This window comes from Fukomys damarensis, unplaced genomic scaffold (assembly GCF_012274545.1).
Source record: "Fukomys damarensis isolate Sample0158 unplaced genomic scaffold, DMR_v1.0_HiC HiC_scaffold_7, whole genome shotgun sequence".
NCBI classification, from domain to species: Eukaryota; Metazoa; Chordata; class Mammalia; order Rodentia; family Bathyergidae; genus Fukomys; species Fukomys damarensis.
In genome coordinates, this window is record NW_022900919.1 from 37,109,689 (window position 1) to 37,135,672 (window position 25,984).

Below are 25,984 nucleotides of genomic sequence, written 5' to 3' on the forward strand. Positions count from 1 at the left end.
TCTTTTGGAAGAGTTATCATGTCTCAAATACTGAAGGTAATCGGGGCTAAAGAAAAATATTGGTTTATTATATAACACTGGAAAATACAACTACTTATGGTGGCGTAAAGAGATGAAAAACTGGAGAGAAAATTGCCAGGAAAATGCCAAACTAGTAGTACTTCTCAAAAGCAGAGGCAAGTGATGAATTTAGTCATATCATAAGTTACAGAATGGCCAGGTCAGCTGAGCTCTCAGAAGAGGCCATTTGACATGATGAAGAGTAGCCATTCAGACTTTTTAAAAACTGACAATCCAAATGTAGCAACATTTTGCTAAGCTTGCGTTTTCATGGGATGTAGTACTAAAAGATACATAACCATTACTTTACAGACAAGAAAAGTAGGATATCTGAGAAATTTTACAAATAAATATGAGGAAAAGAAAAACAAGGCCATCACATTTGAAAGATAAATAGGACCTATGTGTTTTGTATCATTTGGGAGAAAACACAGCTGGAGCATGAAATAAGCACCTTTTGAAAATAATGAAGAGATCACTTATGTAAAAGGCACAAAGCTTCTGAGCAAACATGGGAGCAAATACTCTTGACGAATGTTAAGTGTATTTTCATTTTTTTATTAGAGAACTTGGAAGTTGAATTTCAATATTGATGGTATCATAATTTCTCTGCTTTGTTCAGAGGAACACACGAATCAATTTGTACAAGCATATACAACAATTCAGTTGGCATTTCGTGTCCTAAAATCAGTAATCTGATTAGTTCTAGGCTACCAGGCCTCCATGCGCTGCTCCCAGCTCCTGGCTTTGGCGGCATGGCTCAGTTCCCAGCATGATACTTCTTCATGCACTGTCTGCAACAGGACAATAGCAGGCTTAAAGACCATGCAGATTAACACTGGAGCAAATTGTTTGGATATTTAGTAGACATAAAAAGATTATTTCTTGATATGAAATTCTGAAAATCTGCATAAATATTTTTTTGTGTAAAATTAAATTAGTTATGTATTTTTTTAAACTAGAACTTGAAGTATCAAGAATGCCCACATAATTCATATACACACACACACACACACACACACATATATATATATATATATATATGTATATATAAAGACATTTTCATTATGCTAAAAGTCTGGATAGTTCAAATTATATTCTGTGCCATACATTTCTTTAACCGGTATGTATTTGGCATTAGGTTAACTGTCTGAACGGATTAGTCTTAACTGGTGTGTGTGTCATGCAAAACATAATTCTAATATTCCTGTTAACTAATCTTTGTCATGTGGCAATACTTAGATGATTTTGCTCTATAACAGTGTGAGTTAAGGAGTATAAATACTTTATACATGGTCACATTTACAAACATTTGCCAATAACCACAATCTTTATGGTGTAGTAGTGAATTATAATATCTGGAATATTCAGAATAAGCAATTGCTATAAAGCAGTGTCAGATGTAAACTTTCTTAAATGACCCTAACAGAGTTCCCCTTTGAGCGCTGATCAGTTTTGGCACAGGTACACTTTTCTATGGTATTTCTTTATTGTTGTACTAATTTCCACAAATTTTACAGGAAATTAGTTTGCTATGGCATGGTAAAGACATGGCACTTATTGATGAGGTAACTTAGATGTAGAAAAATTTTGCAAGATTATTTGTCCCACAGACCACCACTTCTGCTAAGGAATCTGACAGAGTTTTGCTTTTTTCCTCTAGTGCATGCACTTGCTATTAAATTGCTAATGCACTATTTTTGCAGCAGCTTAAACATGTTCTAATGCATCACAAAGCAGAGTTGTTAACACCAAGCTCATTTTCCTGTGATGGTTTCTTATAACATGTTTAAGTTGTATTGTCAATGGTTAAACTCTGCCTTACTGGTGTAAATTTGCACCTACTTTTGTTTGGCCAAGGAAATTTAATACTCAAAATGTTGAATCAAAGTATATAAATCATCCCCAGTCTCTGTGGTTTCAGGTAACATCTTGTATATGCATGAAGGAAACACAAAAGAAAACAGCTTTTGTCCATGGAGTGTGTGTTCAGAAGCTGGGAGTGATCTTTTGATGTTTGGCGGTTCTGCTGCTTCAGTCTGCGTTTGGGAGTTTCACACTACTGTTGCTGGTCTGCGGTCCATCTCGGCTTCCAATTTCACCATCTGCTGCATCTCCTTCGCCTATAACATCAGAAACACGGCTCTACATGTTGAAATCCTTTCCTGAAGGCACTTAACAACTCTGGCCTCTCTGCTTCTAAATTTGATGCTGAAATTATATCCTTATTACTCAAAGTGTGGTCCAGGAATTCCCAGCATCACATTGTCTGGGACAAAGTCAGAAATGTAAAATCTTGGGGTTTTCCCAAGATCCACCAAATCTGGGTCTACATGTTAATGAGACCCCCCCCCAATTTCTATGCACATTAAAGCTTGAGGATTTTTCCATGTAGTACCAGTAAAACCACTCAAAAAGACTGAGCCAGATATTTGGACTGTGTCATATCAAATTGTTTGACCTAGTTTCTGCAGCTTGACTTGTTGCTTTGACTATGGGTAGATAATGCTATTTTCAGAATAGGCATTGCTTATGTACAATTTGTTTCCCCAATAAACTAAACTTTAAATTTCCCAAGAATCTAAATGTTGGAGAAAGTCAAGTAAGAACAAATACATTGGTTTGGCTGGATATGTAGGGTTTCAGAAGTCCTACTGCCCAAAAACTCTGGCTGGAGGCTTTCACTTCTCTGAGGTAACTCATTTTTTATGGATTGCTGGGAAGTAAGCCATGATAAATTCAGTGTCGTAAATTAGGTCCATCGCTAAGACAAGAGGTTGATTCAAAAGGTAGAAAAGGGTCAGATGGAGGTAAGGATCTTGGCAATGTAGGTAAACTGAAATGGCTCATTTCACATTTTACTTTCCAATTGACAGCCCAGATGTTTTGACGCAACCCATATAGACATGTACCTTTTGGAGAGACAAGGAACCACCCCTTTCCTCTATCTGTTATAAGTCACTTTGAAATAAAGGACACATAGGAATAGAAACATGGATGCATAAAGAGATAAATCATAGGAAGCCTGTGAAGTATTCTAATGCTACTCTTAATATCTGCTTTGATATTCCAGCTAAATGTAAGGTCAGAAGGAAAGTTGGGTCACATAGGCATAGCAGAAATCTAAATCTTCCAAATGAAGTTCTATAACAAAATTAGTTTAACCCACAAACCAAAGAGTGATTGTTTTCATCTTTTTATATTGTGGCTTTCAATTTCATTTTGATAAGCATGGATATAACAACACCAGGGAATTATATCTATCTGAATAAATTTGGGATGAGCTATCCCCTCTACCCAGATATTTTTTATGCCTGATATATGTGTGTGTGTGTGTATATATATATATATATATATATATATATATATACTCTAGTAAAATGGAGAAATGCAGAAAAATGTACAAACATGAAACTATGACACAAATAGTATTCATAAGAGATGGAAGTGGAACATTAAATAACTTGATGCTCAGTAAATAGTAATAAAAGATTCCCTATACTTTTTCCCATTTAGCATTTAAAGATGGTATTGAACATAGTTTAGAAGGAAGCATCACATAATATTTAAAGATTATCCCAAGAGCTAAATTCTTGTATAAACAGGGTGACCGTTCATTTCCATTTGCCTGAGACAATTTCAGCATATACCTGGCTATTATAAACAATGCTCCCTTCACCAAAAATGTCTTGATTCAAACAATAAATTACATGATCACCTTATGAGGGGTGAATAGGGTCCTTGGTAGCCACACTTAGCAAAGAACATGACAAAAAGGCATTGTATAAATTTATGCATGTAGAACATAGCCCTCTGTCATTATAAACCAACAAACTCTCAGTACGGTGCACTAAAAATGAATTGGATTCATATTAGTATTTGTGAATGAGATGATTCTCTGAGCCAGGGTTGGAAGTCCACACAAAAAGTACATATCAAGGTTCTTGATGTCTGGGTTGTCTTTATACAATGACCCATTTCCCAGATCGGCAATTGGAAAATGCTGGCTAAAGTGCTTTCAGAAATAATTTTCTAAAGATTTTTCGGCATTTCAGATTAAATGTTACATCAGAAATCCAAACATAAATAGTGAAGCTTTTTAAATTCAAACCCCTCAGTTATTAGTTATGACCAGAAGTGAATCATACATGGAAATTGTACAGAAAATACTCAGGTAGTTGAGAAGGAAAGCAATGTTTTGCTTATTAGAGTTTCAGTCCTACCTTGCGTTTGGGACACTGCATGACAGGATTTCAAAAGCTGTTTGTACAAAAATAGTAATGTCAAAATTGAGTCATACATACAAAGCAAAGAAAATAAATGAATATTGAAGTGATTTTGAGAAATGAATACAAAACCATATACAGAAAAGCAAAAGGCTAAGACTAAAACATGTATACACCTATTAGTGACACACTTTTCCCAGTTGATATCAACAGAAAAACAAAATAAAACAAAACAAACAATCAATGCCTATTAGCCCAGACTGTGCCTCTCTTCTGTAGCAGGAAGTGGGGAACCTGACCTTTTGCCCAATCTTTTTTCTCACTTTATTCAATGATAGAATTGATGACAAAAATCAATTTTAAGACTTGAGTGTGACAGTCATGGAGTCTTAAATGTTTGAAATGCACATGTCAGGATGGATGAGACACTGTGTGGCTAGGAAGTCGATGGGAAATCTTGAGTGGGGAAAAAAAGAACCCCTGGCCTTTGGAGTTTTAAGTGAATAAGTGGCTGACCAAGTAGGCAAGGCCAGAAAAAGGCTAAGGCAAGGACATATGAGTCTGGGATCCTGAATTGGGACCAAAACATATGATTGGTTGAGTTGTTCTCCCTTCTACAGGTGCCGTTTGCACCGGTTTAGTGATTAACTTAGTCTAGTGATTAACATCTGTGCTTTACTTAAGGGTTGGTGGGTAGCAACTGGGAGAACATATAGGAAAAGTGTCATGGGGAAGCAATAAAAAACCACAAAGGGAAACATGAGAAGTGTTTAAATTAATTTACCTTTGGCCTAAAAACAGAAGTCTAAAAAAATAGTCTTGGGACTAAACAATGGTTTGAGAGATTGTCCTAGAAGTTTGGACTTGTCTAAGACGGGGAACTGTTTTTGCCAATGATATGTTTAGTTGGTAATGAAAGGAGCCTCATTGCATAGTTTCAGACCTTGCCTTTTGTGAAGGAAGAAATGAGGTCACTGCATCTTCTTCACTGTACCTAGGACAGTGCTATACCATACAGAATTGAGAGCTTCTAGAGTTTTAAATTAAAACACACACACACACAGACACACACACACACACTAAAAAGACCTGGAATTGAGTCTGCTATAGGATAGGTCAATATTTATAAAGCAAAGCTTCACACAAAAATTCAAGTTCAAATTCTATACTTCAAGAGCTCCAAGATATTTTTAATTTCTTTTCCTTGAATCTAATTAAATCTTCTTCAAGTCTCCTGCTTTTTCATATTCCGTGTTTTCCTAAGCTTCTGTGACTCAAAGTATCAGCTGTGGGTGGGAGACATTACTTATGACATCTTGAAATGCATTATGTGAATTTTAGGAACAAAAAGTTAGCATCTTCCCTGTATGCTCCAATCAATACAACTACCACTAATGCGGTATTTTAGTACAGGAACACTGATATGGTTGGATTATCCATGTATTAGTATAAAAGCTCAAGATAATTTATTTATTATGTACTTTGGTTCTGAATCTAGCAACACTGTAAAACTGTATTCTCTCCCTCTGATCTACACCACTACTGTAGTGATGAGTAATTTTTAGCACCTTTACGTTCTCTAGTCAAACTTGTTGCTAAGCGACGCAATAATTTCTTAGTTTCTTAATTTAGATAGTTAAAACAACCGTACCTTACCTTTCATTGTGCCCTTCCTGTAAGGATGATTTTAAAATAAGCCTTGTCAAAGTCTCCTCTCCCTAAATTACAGCAGTAGGCTCTAAAACTTTAGAGATGGTGGCTTTACCTTTAATCAAGTCCCATGTGTCCCTAGGAACACTTTCTGACAAGCACTTTAAGAGAAAAAAACATGGCTTGTACCAGAACATGATGTATCTATGAGTGGGTCAAATGAATTAGTCTTAAAGGACAAGAAACGCAACTGTCCTCCTTGGGGATTAGTGCACAATTCATGACTCAAAGCACTTTATTGAAAAGGAAATGTGAAAACTAGCTCAGAAGCATGCAGATGAATAAAACTTCTCTCCAAAGGATCTTTGAAAGCAGAAGTTGGATTTGTTATCCAGTTGAAATCCAAAAACTAAATGAATAAATCAATAAATTATGTCTTGCTATCACTTTCTTAAAGGGACCTTTTGAATGGCATGCCTAGTCAAATATTATTCAAGGGGAGCCATTTACTCTTAGAAAAAGACATTTTAAATAGAATTGCTTGGTAGATGGAAGGAAAGAGAGAACAACAGTAAAGTACACACACTTTATCAGAACATCTTTGAGGTCTTTAAATTGAAGGAAATTATCTAGAAAGAATAGCTTTTGAAACAACTATACTTCAAGAGTGAAATTTGCACTGAGAAGAATGAAGTTTAAAAGCTCTACTGAATGTTAGCTTGCTTTATCATCTAGAAAAGTTGCCACCAGTTTGGATCGGCATGGCAGAAGGCTGCTGATCTGTGGCCTACCTGTAGTACAATTGAGGCAAAGATACAGTTTTCTTGGTGCTGATAACTAATGAAACAGTTGGAATTTGGCTCTTTCTTTGTACTTTTGAATTTACTGTTTTGCTGTGCTGGGAGAAGAGTGTCCCAAAAGACATGGATCGTCCCCAAAAGAATGGTGTCCACTCATGTTGGGTGGTTTGTAAAATTATGGAAGCATGAAGATCCCAAGTATAAGCACTTAGTTGGATTGTTTGTTTTGTTTTGTTTTGTTTTTGTTTTATAATTTTTTGGTGTTGAGAACTGAACTCAGGGCGTCATGCTTATTAGGCAAGGATTCTACCACTGAGGTAAATCCCTAGCCCCCCAAGTGTGAGCACTAGGAAGCTTTTATTACTTCATTTTTAGACGAATGCTGAAAATAAATGGGTTTTCTTACTTGCTTTTAAAAACAGTATCTCTTGCCTGTAGATTAAAAATTATAAAACTGACTGACAATGGAGATGTGATTTGTAACCCCCATTTTTTTGTCTATTCACTTTTAGTGAGGTCACTCATAGAGTCCTCTAATATATTAAACTTCTCTTTTTTCCCACAGCCACTTTCTCCTTCCAAAAAATTTTCTTTCTGTTCTTTTTAGATGAAGTGCAGAAAATATGGTAAAATCTGCAGTAAGTTCCTCTTGCCACCTGCTCATTACACTACACAGACTGCTGGCCCTAGCAGAAGGGTCTCTGTGGCCATAGTGTGTGCAGCATTTAGCTGCTGGCTGCCTGTAACTTTTTATGTATTTTAGGCACAATACCTGCTCATTCTGTTTCTCTAGGAATTCAAGGTGTTCAAGTTGAACTTTTTTCAACTGATCCATTTCTTTGGACTGCTTCATCGCGAGCTAAAAGAAAATAAAAAAAGAAATAGAAAGAGAACTCTGAACTCTTATCAGCTTTTTGAGTTGTAATCTTAAAGCTTATGAGGAATATTTCATAAGTTTATAAGTGAGGGAAATAATTTTTGAAAAAAGAAAGGTAGACTGAAATCTGGGAAGAGTTTAAACTTACTCTGCTTCCTGAAAAGATCTTTCTGCTAAAATCTTAGGAAACAAATGGTTTCATTTTCTATTAAAAATGGTGTCAAATAATTACCTTAAATATTTGGTAAATGTTACTTCTTTGTGTTTGTTTGTTTTTTGGTATTGGGGATTGAACTCAGGACCTTGCTCTTATGAGACAGGCGGAGGCATCACTGAGCTAAATACCCAGTCTACCTTAAAGATTTTGCGAAGTCATTACTTTTAGTTTTTAGGGAGCAGAGAAGTTGGAGCGTTTAGTGTACAAAAAAAAAATGAAATTAATCAAATTAGCTAGAGGCTGGCATGTAAGCATAGTCTATGGCTTATAGTTATTTCAAGGAAAAGTACCAAGAATATGAGAAAATACTTACTCTTTTTCTTTCTTCTAGAAACTTTTTGGTGTTACTGCTGTTTAATTCCCTGACTCGCCTAAAAACAATGAAGATAATTGACAGTTGGCATGATATTGAATGGAATTAATATTGTATCACTAAGAGCCTGTTTCACTCTAATTATCCGAATAGAATTACTCTTTTTCTTAATTTTTAGAACAGCATCAGATGGATTTGTCCATGTGTGATATACTCAAGTGCGTCTCACACTTTCCTGGGCACACAAACCACTTGGAGATACTATCCATATAGACTGCTGGGCCCACCCTTAAGATCATCTAAAGTCTGACGTGATGGGCCTGGAGTTCTGTAGTTCTACCCAGCTGACAGGTAACCTAATCCACAGAGACTGACCAGTGGATCTCAGCTGGGCCCAGAGTTCTGCATTTCTACCAAGTACCCAGGTAATGCTGATGCTTACAATATTGCTTTGTATGTTTTTAAAATTTACCCAAATATTAATTTATTCTGCATTTCTCTTTATAACTCATCATTTAGTCTTATAGTTATATCTATGTTTCAAACTATTCCATTATTTTATCTCCTGCAAAGATTTTTTTCCAGTGATGAACCAGACTGCAATATTTTCAGGCTACCATTAGTGAAAAGCAGGTTATTGTCAAACAATACCACAATGACCTGGTACAAAGGGCCCTGGACTACTTGGCACAGTAAATGTCTGTTGACTAAGTGAATTAGTACATACCTTCTTGTGCACGTACGCAAGTCTCTAGACTTGCCCATTGGTAGGCTATGGACAGTTTCATTTTACTCCAAAGTAGTTGCCCTAATTTGCACTTCTGCGTGCTGGTGTCTGCTGTGACACTTCTGTGTCTCTGCCCAATCCCGGACCCAAGAGACACTGACATCCTTGTCAATGGCATCATTCTGTTGTTTTAATTTGCATTTCTCTGATTACCAGTGAGGTGGAGTGAGTTTCATGACTACATGGACCTACAACTCATTGAACTTTGGTAACAGTAATAAATGTATTCAGATTTCTTCCTTTTCAGTCAGTTTGGGGTATTTTTCTTTTTAGGGAATTCACTCCACCTAAATTGTCAAATTTATTTTTTATCATTGTTTGTAATAGCCTTGTTTAAAAATGTGTATTGTCTCTGCAGTAACTTCTTTTTAATCCAAATACTGGTAATTTATGCTTTCTCTTTTTCTTCTTGATCAATCTTGCTGAAAATTTAAGTTTGTTAACTTTTTTCAGATAGCAAACTTTTGGCTTTGTGGATGCTCTCTATTGCTTTTTCTTCTATTTTAGCATTTTCTTTTTTTTTCTTTTTTGACTTTTTAAAAAATTAAAGATAGAAAAAAATACTTCCATAACTTGTTTCAGAAAGTGGGAAGGATGATGGAATAAGTGTGTTTGCAGAGAGGGTATACTCTGAGGGGGATTAATATGTCTTTAATTATAATAAATTTTTAAAAAACTGTAGTTTTTGATCATGCCCAGTATATGCTAGATTTTGGAACTGAACCACAGAGGGACCCCAGCTGAAACCACAGCCTCGCTCAGGGCCTGCCCTACCCTTAACCTGCTTCCCCAGGCTACCTCACTGAAGAGTCTCACTAAGCCACAAGCGTCTGGATTCCTGCCTTGGTTTCTCCTTCCTGAAACCCAGCTAACACAAGGACAAACCAGAAAAACAGGATTTAAGAAGATCCTTGATATCAGGGCAACTCAAGGCTAATCAGGGAACAAAGACTGCTCTCCTGCTGTTTAGAAAGGTACAGTACTCTCCACAGCGTGCTTGTACCTGAGCAGGTGAGATGCTTGCAGGATGATCCAAGGGAACACAAGAAAAATGTTTTAGAATTACATTGATTATTTTATCAAGTTATTATTTTTGCTTGTAAAGAAGCATATATGCATTGAATGTAAATTTATTTTGCTGGTGGTAGTAAACAGAGAACTTTAGAGACTTTAGACTTTAGAGATTTCAGAGAACTGTAAAGCAATAATAATACATCTCCATATCAGTTATAACAGCAGAAGTTTAGTCAAACTCCACAAGTGTTTTGTATCTCAGGGATGGCACGTGTGTCCGCACATAAATCAATGTCACCGAGTCCGTGTCTTCAAATCAATGACAAATTCATGCAGTGAGCAGCATGCTTAGCCTTACCTTTCCCGTTCTGCTTTATTCTTGATGGATTTATCTTGGCTGATAGCTTTGCTATTTTCCATAGAAATCTTAGCCTGATGGGCTCGCATTTCCTTGCTTTCCCTACATATTAAAAATAAACAAATAGGATATGGATGGAGTTAATGTTTCAGGTTTCACTTGGGCCTGATGAAAATATCCCGGAAGTGGGCGGCAGCGATGGGTACATGACAATGTGTATGTGTCTAATGCCATACACTTAACAATGGCCACAGTGGTACATTTTATTCGATATGTATCTCACTGATGACAAAATCAAAACACCAATTCTGTGTGTAATAGTGAGACTAGGTCCACCCCCACTCCCAAGTCATTATTGAGCTCCCTGAGTTATTTTGCATTGTGGAAAAGGGGGTGATGAATCCAGCTCATGTGGATTGGGCCACCTAGTGGTGAAGCGGAAATAGTGTCAGATGAAGAGAAATTTCTATCCATAAAACAAGCATTTCTAGCTGTGCCTGCAGTATTTGTGACCAGATGGGCTGAAAAAGAGAAAGAGGGTGTTAACCCTCTGGCTGCTGACAGTTCCTGGGAATGAAAGGGACTACATGGCTTCAAATAGGCAAAATTGCAAAAGCTCACGTTTACAGGCCATGAAAGCCTCTGTGTGTGAATTCAAGCTCACGCATGGCTTGTGTATATTTAAATAATTTATGTGCACAATACATGGATGTAGTTTAGGATACTAAAATGAGTGTGATTAGAAAGAAGTGTTTCCTGGAACCTGGAGAGACTTCTGGAAGCTGTGCCTGGAATCTAGCAGGAGCTCCCTGACCTACAGACAGAGGTTTGCTCCTGATCAAACAGATGGACAGTGCCGAGCTGGAAAGTGCCTCAGTCCGAGACCTTAGAGCACAGCAGCAGAAACATGCATGGGAACTCTGGAAACTTTGGTCCCTGAGAAATTGCTCCCAAAGTTTTTTTTTTTTCTGTGACTTGTTAGTAAACTGACCGCTTCTTTATTCATTTGTTCAGTAGCTTATTCCTTCATTCATCCATTCATTTTGTTCAACAAACATTTATTAATGACCAAATGTTGCTGACACACGTTAAGAAAGCCAGGATTTGAACGAAGAACAACAGTTGTGGTGGCAGAAAGGAAACAACCAGGTGTGTGAGGAAAGACTGAAACATTGCTATTATTTTGAAAGGTGCTCCTGCCATGGATTTGGGGTTTTTTGAGGTAAATTTGTACCTAGTTTATGGTTTCCTATGACTTCCTCAGTACTGCAAATATTAGTTTCCTATACTTTTTAAAGACATTTCCTAGAATCTGGAGTGATCTTTTTTCTTTGTTCAACTATAAAATAATTATTAGAAAGGTGCCTTGTGCAGAAGTATCTTTGAATTGCGACAGATACCTAAAATCTGCAGCAACAGTCAGGCACAGAATGATGAGTAGGGTTTTTTTTCCCCCTTTTGAATTTTTGGATCAACAACATCTCTAATGGAAAAAAGAAAAGAACTTCTTCTAGCCTTAGGCATTCTAAAAGAGTCTGTTGGCTCATTTGTACAATACTTCTGTTTTCCGCTCTTCAGTGCTCAATGAAGAGTATCCTAACTGTGCTCCCTAACAGTGCACCCTAACTGTGGCACACGGAAGGCACTGACTAGGAAGCAAACAAGTTGCAGCCACACTGTGATAAAGAATGTCACTGAGCCACCAGGGATTTAGCTCAGCAGCACTATGCCTGCCTCACAAGCACAAGGTCCTGAGTTCGACCCCCCCACCAGATAAAGTCATTGATGTAATCACTCTCCTGCTTGGGTGAGTCCAATTCCTACTCTGCAGTAATTCCAGAGCAAGGTTTACTCTGCAGAAGTGGGACCAGCCTAATAAATGGATACTGCTATTTCACAATCAGGTTTGGCTTCCTAAATTCATACAAATCCTAATAAAAAAAAAAAAGGAAGGAAGGAGATCCCCTTCAAAATTTGCTATTGAGTGATCAGAATCAGTCTAACAGTTCTTCTTCGGGTTGATCTCTTCCTTCTCTGTATCTCATCTTTCTAGGAGGCCCCAGATCATTTTCTAAAGCCCAGTCCCAGCCCTGCCTTTCTGCACAGCCTCCGGGACCACTCAGAGGAGTCAGAGCTCCACCGGACAGGATGTTCCTTAGTGTCTGTGACATTTCCTAGTATGTATCATATGCTTCTTGTAATTGGATTTAACTTTTCATGTGAGAAGTATCTTGCCAACCCTTGTAAACTCTCAGATGGGGCAGAGGCTATTTCTTATAGTTCCCCTTGTTCATATCAACTGTATGACAAGATATATACAAGCACTGCATACTAAATCAAGCTGATTTCACTTACCAGCTCAGTGTGCACATGCATACATGCACACACAGTCACACACATACACATCTTCTTTAACAACTAGGAGTTTACTCTGGGCATGGCTGGCCCTCCTACCTGTCGTGGGACAGTTTCAGCTGCTGGGTTTGCTGCTCATGAGCATTCATCAGTAGCTTCTTCAGCAACTCACACTGCTGGTTAAGGTGCAGGTCCCGGATTTCTTGCTCCTCCACACTGTGGGTGTTGATCATTTCTGACCATTCCTTTGTGTGCTGTGCCACAATCTCTTTGACCTGTTTGGGGAAAAGCAGATGAAGTCACCTGCAATACTCATGGGTTAGGTATGAACTGAAACACAGCATTATCCACGCACTTCAGATCCCACCCTGAAATGGATTTATTTGGCCAATCACTGGACACCTACAATCTACAAGAAAATGCACAAATTAATGGGATCAGAAAGCCATTAATTATTAAAATAAATTAAGCACTTCAGCTCTAAATATTTAATCATGATCCATTATTTTACTACCTAACTTATTCAAGCTCTGATTTGTCTGGGTCATGCTTCCTTTATCAATTCCATCGGGATTCTCTTTACCACCTCATACTTTTCCAACTTCATTTCTACTATAGGTGGAAACAGAGCTGTGTGTTTTTTGCCTCCGGGCTGTGACTTACTGCATCCCTCCTCATAGACGCTGCGTAGAACATCCTCGCCTTTCAGTATCTGTGCACTTTGCAATATGGTTTTGTACATAGTACTCTTGTCAGAAATTAGAATCTATTCTCCATCTTCTTGAATATGGCTGAACTTGTGGTTTCCTTTAGCCAGCAAGACAATGACAAATGCGATGTAAGCAAAAAAGTGCTTACCCTTTTGCTGTGCTCGGTACCCTGTGACTGAGCCTGTGCTAGTCTGCTGGAGGCTGCACCGACATGCAAGGAAAGACAACCAGCAGCCAGCCACCCACCAGATATACAAGTGACTGTGACATGTGAGTGAGCTCAGCAAAACCAGAGGAACCATCCCAAATATTCTCAACTACTGAACTGCGAGCTAATAAATAGTAGCTGTCTTAAGGGACTGAATCTTGACACCATTTATTATGAAATAAAAGCAAACTGACACTGCTACCAAGGTTTGTTGTTTTCTGTTCAGGGAAAGCATCTAACGATCATGGCATACTGACTAAGGCGTGATTTCTCCAGTATTCCAGTGAAGAGGAGTGTGGGGAATAGCTTTGAAGGGCACGTGGCTTGTTGCCTCTACACAGCACATGTTAGATGAGGCCCAAGAATTCAAGGACGACTCTATCTGAACAGCATGGCCGATCTGTGCACCAGGCCAGGCCATGGTGCCCAGTGACAGCACTGCATATGGACAGATGGAAGCTGGCTACTTTGACCAAATTCAAAGATTCAAAGCTTTCTTTAATATTTTTTTTTCTTTGAAATCTATTATTATTGTAAGAACTCTTTGTGTTCTTCCTTGGGTCCTGGCATTTAGGTCCCCAAAATAGCCACAAATTTAATTAAGGCCTTTCAGATTCTTATTTTCTCCTGGCTTAGGGGAAATTCAACTAATTAGTCTCCTCTCTTAGAATGTTGGTTTTCTACTTTTCTCATCCCAAACTCCACCCACTAGCTAAGTTAAAATGGAGTAAATATTAAACAGGTACTCAAACCCAACCCAAGATGAATAGTTTTCTGTCTTATGCATATTTTTTTACTTCTATAAGGATATATATTCAGTATTTTACATAGTTTTTCTCCTCCTTTTCTTCATTTATTGTTTCACTTGATGTCTTGGAGTTGAAGAGCATAAATATAGTTAGCACATTTCCATCAACAAAAGAGATGATCCATGAAGTGGCTCTTTTCAAAGCCAGGGAAGCAGGCAAACATGAGCCCAGGTCCCCTGTCCTCCCAGACCAGCCCCAAGCCACTCTTACTTCTGATTAACACCAGCTGCCTCCCCCAAAGGACTACAGAGTAGTCTTCTGTAAGTCACTGCTATAAAAATGGGCATTTTCTTACCTTAGATTTGTGATCTGATGTCAGTGTCTGAATTTTAATTTCTGTTTCTTTTTTCATTTCAAGGCAATTGTTTCCCCTGAAAATAGAAAATTGCAATGCATACCAGGAATTTGCTATCTTCCAATTCCCTTGGGCCTTTGTGACAAAGCTTTCTGGTGAAGACAATATATTCATCAAATGTGGGATGCCAAGGCTCATTGGGCAACATGAGCTTTTCTACTAATAGATTCATACCTTACAAAATATTATCTGATCATGATTACCCAATTCAACCGCTACACAAAGATAAACTTCAGACCCAACAATTATTTGATTGTTAAAGGTCTGTTGTCAGAGTTTCCATTTTGGTTCCTCTTTTTCTTCAAGCTATTTTTCATTTATTCGACAAAATATTATTGGAAACGAAAACTGGAAAATAGGTCTTCAGCTCTGAAGTGAATTTCTAATTCTTTCATTTTGATTGTAAAGCCAGACTTTTGTCTTTTAAACATGCCAATGAGGAAGAAAATAGCATTTCTTGGCATCTTGGGGTAAATTTCGCTTCTGATTCTATTGTGAGTAGGAAATATATGCTAAGTAATTGCCCAGCAAGCTTCAGTACTCATTTCAGTGATTATGTTTTCCTTTCCATATCATTGCCGAAACAAGGACAGGTCTTCAGCATCTGTTTTCAGCATGTGCACTCCAAGTCAAAATGTTTTCTTATAGTAGCATTTGAGCATTCCCCTGAGAGTGGCATTGCACTAGAAATCCAAAGTCTCTCATCAAACTAAATCTTGATGGTTGGAACTGAGTATGTTACTTCACGTTAAATTAAATCATAGGTTTTATTCCATAATCTTAACTGGGCATAAACAAAGAATTTCTATAGTGTTAAAAATCAAGGTCACAAACTTCCCTTTTGTAAAACCTTATTATTTGCTGTCTATGCAAAATCAATTTATGTGCTTTGAAATTTCCTAACTTTACTTTGTTCCTCTCCCCTATTCATCTTCTCCCTGTCTTTTAAAGACACTGAGTAGAAAACATATAAGGGGCATAGTTGTCATCACTTTAGGCCACAGCTGCAGAGCACTTGAAGGAGGCTCTTTTCACCATCTCAAACATTCCTTTCATGTGAGTAAAAAGGGTACAAAAACCTATTACAGGTGCTTTTTAATTTACAATGAGATCATGGCCAATAAACACATTATAAGTTGAAAATATCTCTAAGTCAAAAATGCATTGAATCCACCTAACCTACTACATCCCAGCTTAGCAATGTAGCTCTCTGTAGAGGATCTGCTATTTCCCCTCATGATCCTCTGGCTGACCGGGAGCCACTGTCCAGCATTACTACAGAGTTTAGCTAGCACATGAAAAGATTCAAATTCAAAATTTGAAGTACAGTTTCTACTGAATGCATTTTACTTCTGCACCACTGTAAAGTCAGAAAGTCCTGAGCTGAAATATTTTACATCAGAGATAGTCTGTGCTTGTTTTCGAAACAGATCCCACTTAAATCTTGAAAGATGAACTAGTTTATCCTTTCAGGAAATTTTAGCTGCTTTGCTGTTTTAGAGTCTGAGCCATTTTGATACCATGTTCAGTAACAGAACAAAACTCTTAAAATGTGGCCCTTGGGAAAAAGTTATCTAATGTCTGATTTTGAAGTTAACTTTTATTGTGTTGTTGAGCCATCCACTCTTTCAAATATTTGAAAATGTCCTTTATGAAAAGTTCTGACACAGTGCTGTGAAGGCCCAGGGAAAGATGTGTAGATGAACTTATCCAGTGTCACCTACACTAGTGTAAAATAGAGCTTTTACTTGCTGAGAATCCTCCAAGACTGTTCCATGGGCTGCTTAGGGGGCTAAGTTACCAGGCATAACTTACAATAAATGTTATGCTGACCCCACTTTACCTTTGAGTATAAAAATAATCATGAGTAAATATATATTTCACCCATGCTTTGGTTTTTAGCAGCAGTATCATTGATTTACTGATGTTGAAAATGTGTGTTTTTATTTCAACAAAAACACTATATGTTGCTTGAGTTTGAAATCTCCTTAAAAAGATTCTGATTTTAAAATATGGAAAGAAAATTTCAACACAGCCATGCACAAGAATAAGTAAACCAATTTTTTAAAAGATGACTTGTGAATAAAAATGAATTTATTCTTGGGAAGTACTATAAAATTGTCAAAATTTGTCCCATAAAGGGTCTCTACTCACTTTTAAGGTCTTTGTTTACTTTTCAACATTTTTGTCTAAAATTTCACTGAAAATAAGAGCGTAACTTTAAAACATACAATATAAACTGCTGATGTGCTTAGATGTCTAGACTAGTCCTAGCTCCCTCAAACTTATATTTATGCCAATATGGTCACATGAGCCTTGAGATGAGTTGGTCAGCTTTGCCTGACTCAAAATGCACTATCGAAAACTTTTCAAAGTAACAGGCCATGAATTTGCTTCTAAGATACACAGTGAAAACAGTGGGAAAACAAAAGGTAGACTGCATACTAATGTTGTTCCACAACCAGTGCCTGATTTGTGTTTTTTCAGAAAATATAGCTGTAATAAGAATAAAAGCACCCTTAAAAAACTGAGGCCTGCTATCAGGACAGGTGCACATAATTACCTACCCTTTACTCCTCAAGTAAACTACACTATTCTCATGCCATAAAGTTAGGTCTTTGGGACCAGAAGTTGCAACAAACATAATCAGTTCTCTTATCTTGAGTGAATGTCAAAAATAAAAAGAGGGTTAAAAAAAAAATCATTCTTTTCTATTTTTCTCTGTGGGAGGCCAGAAGATACCAACATAGATTCAAGGCAGGAGATCAAAAGCCAGAGAACTTCGCTGAAGGAAGACAAAACTGTGTCAAAAACAATTTCTCAGATAAATTGAATGTATGCAAAGTCTCACAGTATCTTCCCGCAGGTGTTTGTTAATCATAATGGGAAAGCAGCCAATGCTGTTATAGTGCAGAAATGGCTGGATACCACCTTAGCCAAGTGGTCCAGGGTAGCACTGCCTGTGGTGAGACATAGTACTCTCTGGCATCACGGGCTGAGAAAGAAGCATCGTGGCTTCCGGGGTGAGATTGTCAAACACACACAGCCTCCCCTTAGTCACGAGAAGCTACCAGCTAAACCACATGGAGAGACATTCAACAAAATAAATGAGCAGTATTCTTTCAAAGTGAAGAAGCCATAAGAGTCAGGGAGTGGCTGAAAAAGAATGAGAAGAAAATGAATACAGGGTGAGGTTCTAGAGGAGCTCCTAGAATAGAAAGGGGGCATTAGTGGGAAAATTAGGAAATTGGAAAAACCACTGCAGTTTAATTAATAAATATTGTTCTGATGTTAATTTCCCAGCCCGATAATTCTACTATGGTTTTGGGGGTTGTTGACATGTAGCAAAGCTGAATTGGACATATACAAGAACTCTCTCGACTAGAGCAGTCTCCTTTTCTCCATAGGGGCTGTGCTAAGCCCCCTAGCGGTGGCTTGAAGCCACAGGTAGCACCTAGCTACCCGTTTTGCTTTGTTCTTCTTTTCCCCCATACATACATACCTATGATAAGGTTTAATTTATACACAAGGCGCAATAAAATATTAGCTACAATGACAGTAAAATAGAACAATAATGATATATTGTAAAATAAATTATTCAAAGACGATGAATGGCTTATTTCTACAACTTTCCATTTAACTGTTTTTGTACTGTACTTGATCATAGTTAACTCAAACCACTGAAAGTGAAACCTCAGGTAAGGCAGAGCCAACTATAATTTTTACAACTTTTCTGTAAGTTTAAAATGATTCAAAAATGAAAAGTTACATCCAATTGTCAGGGTGGAAAAGTATTTTCCCCCACTATTTGTGGATAAGATTTTTTTTTCAGGACCTCGGCCTAGTATAGCTAAGGTGACTGATGCAGACCCTGATATGATGCCAAGGCATTTAATGAACCAGTCTCTTATTTTGAAGAAGTAATTTGAAAAGATAAAAATAGAGACAACTCTAAGTTCTTCTGTGGCCCAAACAGGTGGGTGAACTGTGAGAAAAGACAAGCTATAGAAAGGAAGAAAATAATCAGAAAGAAATAAACAGTATTACCCCTTCTTCTTCATGGCCTTCTCTAGGATTTTCTCATGAGTCGACTTCTCCTTGTCATACTGTGCCACGATTTTGTCAACTTGCGTGCAATGTAACTTCTGCATGGTACTGTGCTCCTGTAAGAGAAGTCTGCAGTTACAAGGTGGGCTTCTGGTGAGGTTGAGAAGCTTCACACTACTGGGATGGTATCAGCTTCACACACTTCCCCAGAGCCTTGGTTTGGAAGGTCGGAGTAATCAAGTGTGAGAATCGCGCAGACTTCCCCATCCAACATGAGAGTTTCCCGTCCAAGGGCATTCCAATGAGGGAGCCCCCAGCCTCAGTCATGAACACACCAAACCTCCAAAGGCAGTTTTGTTCATGGATGGGGAGTGCTAACCCCTTCAAGACCCTTCTACACGTGTCTCCCCGTGTCCCTCCCACAAAATGGTCCTCTAACCCCCAAGTTTAGTCACCATATTTCTTCTCTTGCTAAATACAACTATTCATTATGTGAGACATGGTTTCTAAACACCCGGCATATTTTGGGGAGTCTTGAATACTATTACTACACCACGAGCCTGCCACAGTGGGTATCACTAGCCGCTGAATCTGAATCTACACCACTAGTTACACTCACTGACTTCCATATCTAGATTGATCTTGTTAGTGATGAGAGTTCAGGAGCTCTGACCTTCAGTTTTACAGATTTTAAAAAGATTTTCTGATTGGCTTCGCTTAATTGATGTAATTTAAGGCTGCAAGGCTTGGGAAATAGTAAATATTTCTCTGTAAACATTATATCCTGCTGGACAAAAAGAAAGGCATTTGGTTACAGCAAATGCTCCTCGGAAATCAGATTTCTCTGGGCACTCAGCTTCTCAAACAAAGATGAAATCAGTATAATCATGAACACCAACCTCTAAATGCTACTTAATGTTATAGCCTAGTCTTACTCTCAAGAAACTTAGAGAATGGAATAGTAGTAACTGGAATAGTTTGATGCTGTTCAGTTGGTATAACTACTCTCCCAGTCAGATTTCTTTTGCTAAATTTTATTATCATTATTATTATTAATTTATTTATTTATTTTTTTGGGTACGGGGGATTGAACTTGGGTCCTTGAGCTTGTAAGGCCGGCCACCGAACCACTGAGCTAAATCCCTGGCCCTTCTTTTGCTAAATTTTAGAAAAATCGAGTGACTTAATTTAAAAATGAAATTTTCCCCTAAAGTAGAGTTGCCTTTAACCAAACCTAATTCGTAGTCTTTGAAAGATTTCATGACAAAGGTGGAAGGGATTTTTAATTATAACAAGGTTTCCTTACTTCCTCAGCTTCATTGGTGAAGTCTCAGGACTCACACATGTGTAATCTCTTTAGAATGCACAGCTATACCAAGCCTTCACGTTCCTGACTCTAAAATGAGAACAGTGTGCTGGGTGGCATCATCCTCAGAACAGGACCAAACAATGGGGATAAAGGTGTGGTGATTTTGCTATGGACTTAGGACCAAGGAGTTATGTGTAACCAAGGATGTTTAATTTGTAGTTGGAATACACATAGCCATATTTCCAATGGGTGCACATTTGTGTGATAAACACACTCAGAATTTCTGCAGCATGTGGTATTGGGTGGAAGGCCTAAGTTCCTCAGCCCCTAGTCCTGGGCAAGTCTGTTCACCTCTATAATTGGGATAATGATACCGAGACAGGGTGATTAAAACATATGGTTAAATGTCTAAATTTTAAAAAATCTTACTACAGTAAAAGACACATTGCCAAGAATGATGGGCTAAGTATGCTGGAAGTAAGAGAGAATAGTTTGAGCATTTTGAAGGAGACTAATGGAAATGTGTCTTTTACTATAATAAAATTTAAAATGTAAGCATTTGCTATATTTTCTGATCATGCCTCATGGGTCAACCATTTACAGCAATTTCTATCAAATAAAAACATTATAGTTTATCCTCCTGCATTTGTTCACCAGATCTGGCATTGTGCAACTTCTGACTCTTTGTCAAAGTCAAAATAACCATGAAGGGCAGACATTTTTAGTGAACTCAGAACATCAAGGCAACTATGACAGTGCTGCTAAAGAGACCCATGAAAACTGACCCCCAGAACTGCTTCTGAAAGAGACAAAAATAATGGAACGTGTTTGAAGTGATGGGAATATTTTGCAGATGAGAAAAGGAAATGTGTCTTTTACTGTAATATTTTTAAAATTGAAGCTGTCTCATTTCCCTTTTCCAAATACAATGACACACAAGTCGACTCATACTGTCCAATACCCATGATAATATACAAGCAGTGACTGGAGATCTAATTAAATCAGCAAAACTTTAAGCCTAATCTGTTTCCCCAGAAACAGAATAGCACACTGATATGTCCTTGAATATATTTAAACCTATTAAAATGCCCTACCCCTCATCTTTCTAAGATTTAAAAGTCATCATGCTTGGTTAGCACATGTCTTAATTTTCCGAGGCAAATGCATATACTCAATTAAAACAAATTGGATGTCCCATCTTCCTATGTCTCTTGCAAACATTATTCAAATTAGGATAAAGAACACTGTTTGAATATTCTAGTGTATCAGAGGAAAAACAGAGGGTGTGAGGCTGGAGGTAAATCTTCTAAGAAATTTAGTTAAATGTAAAGGCAGAGGCTGTTTGTACCATAAACTTGTTCATGGTGGGTTTAACTCTATGGATTATTGTTACACAAGGGCAGGAGAAGTTGCCTTTTTTTTTTTAACCCCATACCTACCAGTGCCTGGCACAAGGACAGGTATAAAGTAGATGCTCAATGAATATGCAAATAAACTCTAGATAAAAAATTATGGGAGAGTAGCAAGAGGAGGTGGATTCCAGTCTCAGCTCAATCCATAATTAACAAAGTGGTCTTATGTAACATACAAATCTTTCCAGGCCTCAATGTCTTTCTTAGAAAGGTAACTGAGATAACTTTGCCAGACCTAATTCATGGGTTGCAGGAGCTGCAAAGTTACCTTATGTAGAAATAATTTGAAAAAATTCAAAGCCCATTGAATTAAAATGATAGTACAGCTAAGAAAGCTGGTCCTGGAAAATTGTCTCTGCTTAAAACTGTACTGCTGTGTGGAAGGCAGTGATTACTGAAATGTTTCAGGGCTACTTGTTTGAAGACACTAATTCTTTTGGAAATAAACTGAAAGGAACATTAAATGCAACTGCCTTTTGACTGGTAAAGATTTAGCTTCTTGTTCTATAATATGAAGGAACTAAGAAATGGCTTAATGAAATAGTGAGATACCATCAAAGTAACATGAAATTTATTGTTCTGGTCAAGAGTAGCAAAATTAAATTGTTGACTTAAAGTCAACATAATTGGGACATTTTGGGGGAAAATTAATGTACTGCTTTGCACAGAATTCATACATGTTTCTCATCCAAATTAAGAAAAGTGAACACAGCTTCTCTGAGGAAAACTGTTGCGATGATTCATCCATGTGACTGAGGTGACTTAGGGTGTGAATTATCACACCACAGATGGTGCTGAAAAATCAGGGTAAAGCATGTTTGCTGTGCATGCAACCTGGAGATTATTGAGAGGCTGACTCTGGGTGGCTGCTAAGTCTTTGGCCACTTCAACTTTCTAACAGGGTCTGTTCTTGAGGTCTCAGTGTGAATTATAATTGATGAATTTAGCAGTCTCAGTATTATCAACTACACTGCTTGCATAGTAAAGAGTAATACCTCCACCCAGTAGCTTCATCAAAATACAGATCTCAGTCACTTTCTCAGACATTTCATTGGACTCATTTGCTGTTTATGCTGCACACTGGTGGCTCAAAGGTCGCGTTCCACCAGCAGATACAGCTTTTAGAGCAATTTTTTGGACCTACATGGTATTTCAAGAAGAAACGGAATTAGAAATAAGCTCTCTGAGGGCTGGGGACTTAGCTCAGTGGTTCTGGCTCCTACCTCACAAGTGCAAGGACCCAAGTTCAATCCCTGGTACCAAAAAAAAAAAAAATCAACCACAAAAAAAAGCAATAAGCTCTCTGTTGGATTATACATTCATACATTCATTTCCTTTTTTTTTCTTTATTAGTACATGTTTGTGATTCATGTGGTTTACAGTCATCCTGGGGAATGAGTACATGTACATGTGTTGGCTTGTTTTCTTTTTAACCCCCTCCCTCCTCTAGGTCCTCTATCACCTTTTTGTCCTTGTTGATACTATCTGTTTTGGCACAAGCTATGACTTGCACTGTTGACCCTGACTTGGGTTATTAGGTTCATGTACTTGGCACATCTTTATTTCTCTCATTTCTCCTTCCTTTTCCCAGTATCCCTTTCTTTGTTCCCTTGGACCTGAAGTTAAAGACAATGACTATACATTCATTTCTTAAACCACTGGGATTCAGTTCATGGATACTCTACTTTCGTGACATCTGAGGAAGAAGAGAATTACTTATCTAGGTTGGTATGTGTAAGAGATAAGATCTCCCTCTGTAGAGTCACTGGTATAGACTAAGTATAGTTAATGAGTGCTGAGGTGGGCCACAATCACAATATTGGACAGGTATAAGCTGAGCTACCTTCCTCAGGAGGTAATTGTGTAAACAACTTTTGGGGATAGCAAACCTTAACCTCACCTTAGGTAGCTTCAGAACTGTTAAAAAAGAGCTGTAGATTACCTTTCACAAAAAGGTTGGGAGATTTGACTCTAATACTGCTCGATATCAGGGGAAAGTCTTTGTTTCTTTGAGCAAATCTGATCTATATCTTGCAGGCAATCAACAGAGTTCCAATAAGGGGCCAGAAATGGTAGAAAGTGGCAAATAATGTTCCTAAAGAAACATTTCTAAAATCACAGCATACATGGGAGAGAAGATTTAATGTATTTTCATGGATCTTATCTTGGAGATTGTAACTAAGCCCCAACTGGGCACAAGAATATGCATTTTTACAAAACTGTTGGCTCTCAGGGCAAAAATCACATGATGATAAAGCAGTCCAGAAAGAAGCCAAGATACTTGCACCCTGAGAGTTTCATGATTGCTTTAAAAAATCTGCTACTGAGACCATCAAGATAATGTATGCAAAGAAAAACTAGTGTGGGAAAACTCATAGTATATTGGTTTGGAGCCTACATTCTTGAGTCAGACTGGATTTAAAAACAAAGTGATTTAGTCAAGTTGTGTTTCTTTTCAAGCACATAGGCTCTCATCTGTCCAATGAGTGACCAACTATCTGCAGAAATGGTCTCCATTATTTCCCTCTTTATATTTACCCTACTTTGCAATGTGAGTGGAAAATCAGTGTTAAGTTAAACACAGTCATCTAGGGATCAGGTGCCAAGTATCACCAGCAGTAACCAATTCAGCAATCCTTTTACTGCCCTTCACAAGTGTTTCCTTTTTCCGTGTTAAAGACAAACATGTTAGCAGAGTTGGTTTTAGTTTATATAGACAAGTAAATATTTATACATACTCATCCAAAGCCCTAGGACAATTAAAGCATATCAAAAGCTTTTTAAAAATCAAAGTAGATAATGTTCTAGGTAGTAAATGATATAAGTGTTAGAAATAGCAAGCAAGACTTACAACCAGCATTTAACCAGTTATATACTCTGGAAAGGGAGTCCCTCTTCTCTGAATTTCTTTCTTTCTTTTTTGTTTTCTTTCTCTCTCTCTCTCTTTTTTTTTGTATCTAGAATGTGAAGAGTGTTGATTGGGCTTGAAGGACATTGTGAGAATTTGAGAATGTATACAAAATATGTGACACAAAAGTGCAAGTAAATAAATGTTAGGTTTATTAGTCACAGTGGCTTTATACAAAAGACTCTAGAATTCAGATTTCATAAAATATACTTAGCATTTAGGAAGATTTAAGATCCTCTTTCACTGCCTATAATAATACGAGGATTTCAAGAAACTCAAGGTTATTTTCTAAAAATGAGGGCAACTTGGATTATTCCAGCTGTATGAGATTTACAGGTTGTTAAATGATATAAATATCTTCCTGCATGGAATGAAGTTCAAGGCAGTTGAGGTAGAGGAGAAGGTCTATGAGTGTTGCTTCTGAACTACCTCACAGAAAAAATAATTTCCCATCTTCATTACTTTACTCCTAAGCAGATAGGGCTGTTATCTAACATGATTCTGGCCTCTGTCTGACTGAAAGAGAACCAACAGACAACTCTATGTAAGATGTAGGTCTAGTTTGAAGAAACTGTAGCACATTATTCCCCAGTAACTGTTCTAGTAACTATAATGATGCTCTGAAGTAGATGGGGAATTTCTTTAACATCCCATGCACTGTCACTGTAGTTGGCCCAGTGAGGAGGGCCTTGTTTACTCACTGAAGCATCCAGTGTTCTACACAGAATGGTGCAATAAGGGTATGGGTTCTGGACTCCGATGATTTTGATTCAATTACCAAGCTCGGCTCCTTAACTCTGGGACATTAAATTGCCTGACCCCATTAATCCTTAATTTGCTCATGTGCAAAATGGGGACTTCGGTGGAATTTACCTTACAGGGTAGAGAATATTAAATGAGAGAATGCACATAAATTTCTGAGCATGGCTTCAGAGAAATATGGAGCATGCAAAAATTCTAACTGCTGTTATTGTTTTTACTGGTCACGGTGTATTTCCTAGTTATGCCTCAAGGAAATATTAAATGAGGCCAAAATATGTGTTTCCAAGTAGCCTAAAGGTCACTGAAGATTTTCTCAGTGACAGAGATCCAATTTAAATGTGACAATCTGTTCATTAATACTGGGGCATGTATAATTTAAGTCATTTAAGTCATTTATAATTAAGTTTCAATAATTTAAGTCATTTAAGTTGCATTCTGTCTTTTTTCTTTTCCTCTTTTTTGGTTGCATTTCTGTATTCCAGCTTATTGCAAATAAGCATCAAAATTGAAATCCTTATTTTAAAATATCTGTCTCCAATAGATACATGCTTATAATGATCTAAACCATTTCCCCATTGGGAAATGAAAGGAATCCTCTTGAATGAGGAATTGCTCATGAAACTTAGGGGCACTCTTTGAAGTGACTCTGTATGGCAAATGTGCTGAACCATCAACTCAGTAATACAGGGAACATTAACAGGCCAAGATTAAGCTGAATCTCTCAAGTTAGCACAAACTGTCAGAGGGTGACATGTTTCCAGGCCATGTTCTTCACATCTTCAGAAATGGAAGAATTCAAAGGCTCAT

General features: G+C 37.6%; 1 protein-coding gene across 7 annotated transcripts in view; it reads right to left on the reverse strand.

Annotated features, from left to right (window-relative positions):
• Positions 1-618: 618 nt before the first annotated feature.
• The window catches only part of Plcb4 (phospholipase C beta 4), a 289,629-nt gene continuing 264,263 nt past the window's right edge, over positions 619-25,984 (reverse strand). For 4 of the 7 annotated variants that reach the window (XM_033761184.1, XM_033761180.1, XM_033761181.1 and 1 more), the window contains 8 exons: positions 18,787-18,902; positions 14,680-14,755; positions 12,757-12,932; positions 10,303-10,404; positions 8,144-8,201; positions 7,509-7,595; positions 4,284-4,320; positions 771-2,183 (listed from right to left, as the gene is read on the reverse strand). In XM_033761184.1, the coding sequence (XP_033617075.1) occupies positions 2,095-2,183; positions 4,284-4,320; positions 7,509-7,595; positions 8,144-8,201; positions 10,303-10,404; positions 12,757-12,932; positions 14,680-14,755; positions 18,787-18,902 (741 nt within the window). In that variant the 3' untranslated portion in view covers positions 771-2,094. Of the gene's footprint in view, positions 2,184-4,283; positions 4,321-7,508; positions 7,596-8,143; positions 8,202-10,302; positions 10,405-12,756; positions 12,933-14,679; positions 14,756-18,786; positions 18,903-25,984 lie in introns of all 7 variants that reach the window. The other 3 variants (XM_033761186.1, XM_033761187.1, XM_033761185.1) reach the window with 2 other exon arrangements.